At 37.2% G+C, this 8,092-nt stretch overlaps 1 protein-coding gene across 1 annotated transcript; it reads left to right on the top strand.

The window, feature by feature from the left end:
- Positions 1-2,393: 2,393 nt before the first annotated feature.
- On the top strand, positions 2,394-4,706 carry LOC142344069 (uncharacterized). Its single transcript, XM_075395545.1, has one exon. The coding sequence runs from the start codon at positions 2,890-2,892 to the stop codon at positions 4,561-4,563; it is 1,674 nt and encodes a 557-aa protein (XP_075251660.1). The 5' UTR covers positions 2,394-2,889; the 3' UTR covers positions 4,564-4,706.
- The last annotated feature ends 3,386 nt before the right edge of the window (positions 4,707-8,092 follow it).

Below are 8,092 nucleotides of genomic sequence, written 5' to 3'. Positions count from 1 at the left end.
GTGGAGAGGTTCATTTACATCACGAATGCAATGGCCCATGAATTGTAAGAGAGAATGCAGCACAGCGAGAACAGACTAATGTTGTCAGGGGGAGTTTCACGCACAATACCACGAACGGAGAGGGGCGTGCAAGTAAAACTCGCCAGAAAATTTACACGCATAGACGTCAGAAACGCAATCCAGATGGAAAGGAAGAAGTACTTGCGCCTGGTAGTACTATCGGCAAAGTAAGTCCTACAACCTGCGTAATCAGAGAGCTGAAGAAACCGAAATAATAGACAGGCGACGTCAGCGTTGTATCTTCTGCCCGCTCCTACTTTTTTACCACCAGCAATGTTGCACGGGCATTAAAAGTGCGGATCCCTAAAGGGAACATCAAGTACGATGAGGTCTTCAAAGATAGTGCTTATTTATCACAAATCCTCCTTTTTAGTCCTGAGTAGCCAATCGCAGCACCACCAACACAGGCAACAACTTCGTCTTCACCCACGCCGAATTTCATCCCTGTTTTAAGATTGGCAAAAGATTGGCTCCCACAAGCGATAGTTCTGATTCGGAAACGTCGTCCCTTAGAAAAAGTAAGCGCCAAAAAAGAAATCTCTAAGCCAAAAATCACAGAGTCAGCAAGCCCACACAATAGTCGAAAATATCCAAACTACACAGGGATATAATGACCCATATTCAAAAACATCGTTTATAGGGACTTGTTCTCCTTGCATCCCAAATAAGAAATGGACGTGCGTAAAACAAGAGATAGCATTCGCAGCGCAATTGGACCTGTCAGCAAATCAATCAGGATAACTTGACTATTAAAAGTATTTTTTCACAACCTGAAATTTTTAATATATATCATATAATTCATGATTTGATAGCGCTCACTTTTAGGTAAAGGATATGAAGTTTGTATATATATATATATATATATATATATATATATATATATATATATATATATATATATATATGCATCCACTTTACAATCACTTGATATCCAGTGCCTCTTTACAGATTACTTTTGTTGAGCTGTTGAAACTTGATTATTTTTGTTGGAAATCTTGCGTTGCGGGTCATGCCGAATCCGAGCTCGACAAATTAGAGTTCAAGCCACTGAACGCAATACGCTTACTAATTTTGTGTGCTCCGCAAATTTCTATTTTTATTTTATTGGCCTAACATGCGAATAACAGGTGCACAGGTTCAATTGCGAATATAGCAGCATGTCCCATAAAGTTGAAATAATCTGGCATTTCAGAAGTGACAGGACATAGTTCAATTTTCAAGCATGTACATGAAAATATAGAATCAGACTTATAGGGGAAAATAGTTGACATGCACATGACCACAATTATGCTCAATAGTACGTTTTGGCGTTATCGAACGTTCAAATATTTCAACTTTATGGGACACGCTACAGTTAGCCGTATAAAGTTGCAACGAAAGCGAACCTTCGAAAAACTTCCCACATCCAAATCAACAAGGAAGCGCTGATCTCTGCATGCTTTCAATTTTGACCTTTCAAATTTTCGAAAGCGGTGCAACTTTATGGGACTAACTATACATAGAAGAATAAAGTATGACTTGGAAATGAGCTTGTTGATGATCATTTGACATTGAATTGTCTGAAGTTTTTCGAATGTTTCATTGCGTTTGATTTTTATGGGACTAGGATATTCAGAGTTATGTCAGAGAACTCAAGCACAATTCCCGGGTTGAGGTCGTGGAAGTATGAACCAGAAGATCCAGACGCAAAACATCCATGACTCGACAGTCCAGACAATAGTTGGAGTATGAATCGAAATTGTCCTCGTACATTTGAGTAGCTTTTTCTTTGTATGTGTTTATGATGTAACCTTTCTTAATATGTCGCTATGATGACCCTTGAGTTTACCAACATAACCAGTTCTCTCTACGTCAGCATATACGTTGTACAATTAAAGGACCCACGTAGGCTTTCATTCTGTCCTTAGATGCTTTGTACTTATCAATTTGCTTCGAAATAAACTTAAATTTGATCAATTTTGCGCACCTTTTGAAGACATAGGCTCTGGACTTAGTACTGTAAACCTATTTAATACTGTCAGATATTTAAGCATTCATCCATCAACATGATTTAATGATATTACTTTACGTAGCAGTAACTTCGACAGTTTTGCCTTTTCAATTTGAACGGTGTTATACTAACTTATAATTCAATTTGTCCAAACGATTTGGTGTGCGTACGTGCGTTGAATAAACGCCATATTAAACAACGCTTTACTATGCTTTGTTCACGTATTAGCTCAGCTTAATGTATGTTTAGATAGACGACTATTTATACATATATAGACTGTATATATACAGAAATATATACCATAAAAAGCACACCAAATGTTATCAAACGTTGTTCATTTAAGTTCTGCATCGGCTGTCGCTGGAACGACTGAACAATGCTGAAGAAAACGTGAACAAAACATTAAAACTTCAGCTCGTTTTGCAAGCGCTAGTCCCCGGGTGTTTGACCTTAATGAATTTCGTTGTGAAAACAAAATCAATTAATTATGAACTAAAATTTAAGATCAAAAACAACTTTTTGAAACCGTAGGCTTAATTTATTTGACTCAAATACAAATATCGTACCTTGATTCAAATTTTGACATTGAGTTAATTGATCAATTTTAATTCCAATTTACTGACGCAAATATTCGGTTAGATGATACGACAATACGTAATATGTGGGTTGAGTTGACTGATATTCAGAATAACATTTTACTTATTAAGGACCTTTAACAAGTTAGATTCAATATTTACAAACTCCCGCTTTAAACTGTAATCATCATGTCAATGGTGATCCACTCTCGCAGTTAATCAGTTATAAACTTGGTTAACTTATTTGTTCTAACTTAACTCATCATGAGCGTGCTGAACCAGAACGTGGACATTGAAAATGCTAGTGGGAATTACGATCGTGCAAGTCAAACCGATGTTCAACAGGGTGACCTCCGTGCACACCGGGCGGGCAGTTTGCCAGAAACACCCGGGGTTGTTCTAATCAAACAGCCCAGCCGAGAATCGCAAGAAACGCTACGGAGGGCGCGTCGATCTTACGGGTTGTTCTGCTTTGCGGACTTTCTGCTAACTTTCCTTGTTTATTCAATTTACCTCAGTATGGAAAAAAGTGATGATCAAACATACGTAGATCTATTTGGCCAGGAGTTTGTTCACTATTCATTCAAAACATCTTTTATGGATATTTTGATTTTGGTTTTCGTTCGAGATTGTTTTTTGGTTATTGTTTACATTGTTTTCAAGCGCAAACACTGGATTTACGCTGGCTCGATGTCATTTTTCTCAACAATATACCTTGCAGTGAAAGTGTTCGTTTATCCGATGGGTGGTTCGTCCGAAACAGTCATCTGCTATTTTTTAATCATTGCTGCTTTTGCCATGGGCTGGTTATCAACATATCTTGTAGACTATCACTTTCGTCTAACCAGGGCACCAAGTCAAGATGGGTTTATGGCATCCAATAATAATGAGGACTCTAACCTCGAGGGTAACCCAGACACCCAAGTTATAATACCCGCAACCCCTGCTCTTAGTCATCGCGTTAATGAGTGGGTCATCAACAACAATAACAACGATGGAGCCAAAAGCGTTTACGAGTCGGTTGTAGGTGACCCCGCCGACTTCCCGCCGCAAACTGATGACGTTGAGCGGGTCTCGGTATCCATCGGACCCGGCGACGATGATACTCAAGCTCTGGTTGAGCGAGGGACCTTCGAGAGCCGGAGCAGTCGAAGTAAAAAACCAACATCAAACAGTTACAATTCGAAAGGATCCTTAGAAAGCAGTTCCAATTTAGACCTGCTTCATCAAATGGGAAAAGATATTGTTCAATTTGCAGTGGAACATGTGTTACCAGATGATCTGGACTGGAAACTTGAAGATAGCGGAGCTTATGGAACGACCATTTTTTCTGCGGAAACGACAAAAAATTCGAAAAAACTTCGACTTCTAAAAATGGAAATGGTTTTAACTGTTTCACCCAAAACTTTAGATCAACTTATGACCCAGTTTAGCCCTGAGAGACTTTTATGGGACGATTCACTTTCCAGTTTCTCATTGGTCAATAAAATTAGCCAATCAGAGTTCATCGTGACATATTGCCCTAGGAGCACAGAGCATTCTAAAAAGAAAACAGAAAGCGAAGAATCAGTCGACCTCTTTTTCAATTCAACCCTTGAGGATAATGGAACTATTCACCGCTACAGCTGTCCAGCTACTAAGGAAGTTATGAACCATAGCCACCAGGGTTCGTCGAATTCAGATCCAGGGTCGTCAAACTTATCCTTGTTGGGTTTCACAATCAACCCAGTTGCGTCTTCTAAAGACAAAAGCGAGCTAATATATTTTATGGGATTCAGAAAACTGGGCTTTTTTGGTGCTTCTAGTGGTCTCAAAGGGAAAATTGAGCACCTTTTAGTGTTATCAGATAGCCTCCTTGCAAAAGTGCGATCAATGAGCAGAAACAACAGACGTTCGGGGTCATATGATGGCTCTACCGAATACGATAACTTGGGTTGATCTAAAAAATGCCCAAAATTTTCCGGTTCAGAATTTTGGCTATTAATCCTGTACGTATACCCCAGAACATTGATCTATCTGTGATAGAAGTAATGTAGATTTACTTAAAACTTAAATTCAAAATTTTTGTTCAGTAAACTGTTTTCGATCCAAGCTACTTTTTATATGGTTTTTCTCTTATTCAGAAAGTTCGCTTGTTTTTCTTCATAATTAAAACTTCACAATTAAAACACTCAGCGAACCGACGCTTGATGCCCCTTGATAAGAAGAATGGTAAATCTTAACATCTTGACTGGGCACTTGCTTAGAAAACATCAAGAATTATACGAACTTGCAAGATCTCAGCATTCGTATCGCAAAACAATATATTGACGAGACAAACAAGAAAGATTAAACATGACGGCAACTCAAAATAATTTTTAAAAGTTATTAAGCACCTCTAAAGAAGATTAAGCACCAATTCATAGAATTACCCACGAGTTACCAAGATCTATCGAGAATTGGCGGAAAATTGAACTCCAGGTAGTTTTTCAATCATTAATTGAACCTACTTTTCCCCAGTATAAGGCAATTTTTACTGCCCACGAGGAAATTAAACCCCCACGAAAATTAACCCTCATTTTAAATTTAAATTTTTTTCTTTTTGATTTTTTCGCGGATTTTCTTTCCGAAACCGGACCGAAAAAGGTTTGCGCTATGTACATACCGAGTTAGTATCCAGTGGATACTAACTCGGTATGTACATAGCACAAACCTTATTCCAACCGGTTTCGGAAAAAACACCCCGCGAAAAAATTACAAAGCAAAAAATTCAAATATAAAATGAGGGTTAATTTTCGTGGGGGTTCACTTCCGTGGGGTTTAATTTCCTTGGAGGTTGAGTTGTTCCGACCACTCTTGAGGGGTGTGATACGCATGTATACTTATATATCGAAACCTTTATGTGTACTTAAATATTTTACCCTCTATTTTTAATATTTATATCATGCGCTTATAACTTGAGTTATGACTTTTTATTATTCACATATAAAAATATTCCCGCTAGTCTACTATATTATTTCATATGTTGTTCACAGTATTTTATTATAAGTAATCATAAATTCTTTTAGTCAATCTGAATTCAAGTTGCTTCTACAAACGCTCTTAATTTACTTAAGACAAATTAGCTGTGGATTCGCGTCGCGATTCCAATAATTCAATTCTGTAAAACACACTTATTCAAGGATTCGCTCTGCAATTCCCACTACACTTTGAGATAGTGTATTTGCGACACACATCCAAGTCTGTTTGCAAAGCTTAAGTATAACATGGCGCAGTCAGCGATAAAGGACAGTGGCAAATCTCCACTCGGAATTCAACCCTTCTGGGAAAAGGCAACCCTAGAACCCCCACTTCGCTGGGAATATTGGAGGACGCAATTAAAACTTGCAATTCTTGCTCGGGAAGGAATTGAAGTGGACCTTCTCCTAGCTGACCCTCCAGTAAATGTTATCTTGCCTCCCGAACCAGCTTATGAAGACACAGTTGACAACCCGACAGCACAATCAGAACGAGATCGACGTTCCCGCAACGAACAGGCGAAAACAGCGTGGAAAAATCAGTGTCAACGCATTGAAGTGGTCGGCATCTTAAGCGGAGACGAACCGTGGAAACTATGTGATCGGAAAGCCTCCTCATTGATGTACCTGAGTTTGGGAATGGAAGGGCGGCGCGTCTTCAATTCGAAAAATTCGACTATCAATCTCGAAGCAATCTCAACCAGAAACCTTTGGGGTGTTTTGAATACAACCTTCATTCGGATTCATAATATAACTTTTGATCGGTATCTTTTTCTTACACGAAAACAACAAAAGGGAGAACCAATTGAGAAATTCTATGGACACCTCAAAGAACTTTCGGAAAATTGTGATCTAGGAGAAAAAAGATATACCATCATCAGAGACGTTTTTATCGCAAACATGCAGAACGGAACGAAGATATCCAAAAAGAGCTTCTAAAAGAAACAGTAGACCCTGATAGAGCATTAGCAATAGCAATCAATATTGAAATGGGTACCCTCAACTCAAAATGATTGCCAACAAAGCTGAATTACATTCAACCGTCAATCAAATACAACGGATGCGCATCGCGAATGCTACTACCTTCTCAACTATGAATACAACCGCACGGAAAAAGCCCACAACTTGTCACTTTTGTGGATGAAGTTGGACTCCTGAACACCGTAATAAATGTCCCGCTCGGGGAAAGAGATGCAATAATTGTGGTATTGAAAACCATTTCGCTAAGGTTTGTCGTAAACCTAAAGATCCCAATTCGATCCCAATCTTTATTGTGGTTCTACGCCTTAAGTTACGGTTTTCTGGCTTTGAAACTACTAGATTTCCTATTTTTTTTTTAGGTATTTCCCCATTTTTCAAGTTTTAAAGATTTGCCACACTATCACGTAAATGACAGTTCATATATCACATTATTGGCGTTCAAAATAGAACAAAATTAATAATATTAAATATAAGAAACCGCAAAGATATAGATTATGGTTTTTTACGGCTTCGACACTACTTTCTTTAAGGATTTAATTGAATTTTCCAACTTTGTCTTTAACTGTCGTTTTTTTTGTCTTTTTCGTCGTCCGAATTTTCCTGAACATTGACTCGGTTTCATTGGTTTTTCCTGAAGGAATAGATGAGACGATTTTCTGATATTAGAAGATAGCTGATGGCTTTCATGACTTTGAAAACAATTGTTTACCAAAAAAAACAATATTTCGCAATTTTGTTCCTTTTATTGTCCGTTTGTTACGTCGTCTCGCTAATTACAGGCCAAATTTGAAATTATTGTTGCTAATGTTGCTAAAGGAAAGTTTTCAAAGGGATTGGTGTAAAAAAAGTTTTTAAAGGAATCGCTATGAATTTACTGGCTTTGACACGGATTTTTCACAAAAAAAATAAATTTAATTTTTTATTTTTTTCATATTTGACGTTCGTTCTGTAGACGTAGGATAAATTCTGTTTAAATGCAGTTCTCAAGGACTTTTTGTGGAACAAAAAACGAACCTATTTACTTTATTCACTTTGTAATTAATGGTTTTCATGTCTTTGGAAATTATTTTTTTTTTTCAAAAAAAAAACAATTACTTAATTTTGCTTTTTTAAAATTCTTAATCTACTTGTTACCTAGTTTCATTAATGATAGGTTGCATAATATATTATCGGTGTTCAAAGAAGGTATAATCGGACAGGTTTCAAGGGCAAGTGTATAGCTTTACGGCTTCCAAATTTCACGGCTTCAAAGTTTTAATTGATTTTTTGTTTGTTGTCTATTTGTTGTTCTTTTTTAACCGCATAAAAAATGAAGACCGAAATTTCTTAATTCCTTTCTATAGAAACATTGTTAATTGAAAACCAAATGGTATTTTTAGTTGATTTCTTATGGTTTTCATTAATTTGAAAGTATTTGCTTTTTTTAAAAAAAAGCAAACTTTTCAACTTCACCGTTTTTGTTCTTTATTGTCTAATTGTTACCCAGCCTT

This window comes from Convolutriloba macropyga, chromosome 8 (assembly GCF_964194025.1).
Source record: "Convolutriloba macropyga chromosome 8, txConMacr16.3, whole genome shotgun sequence".
NCBI classification, from domain to species: Eukaryota; Metazoa; Xenacoelomorpha; order Acoela; family Convolutidae; genus Convolutriloba; species Convolutriloba macropyga.
The sequence above is the reverse complement of the archived record's forward strand: the minus strand, read 5'-3'. Positions and strand labels throughout refer to the sequence as shown.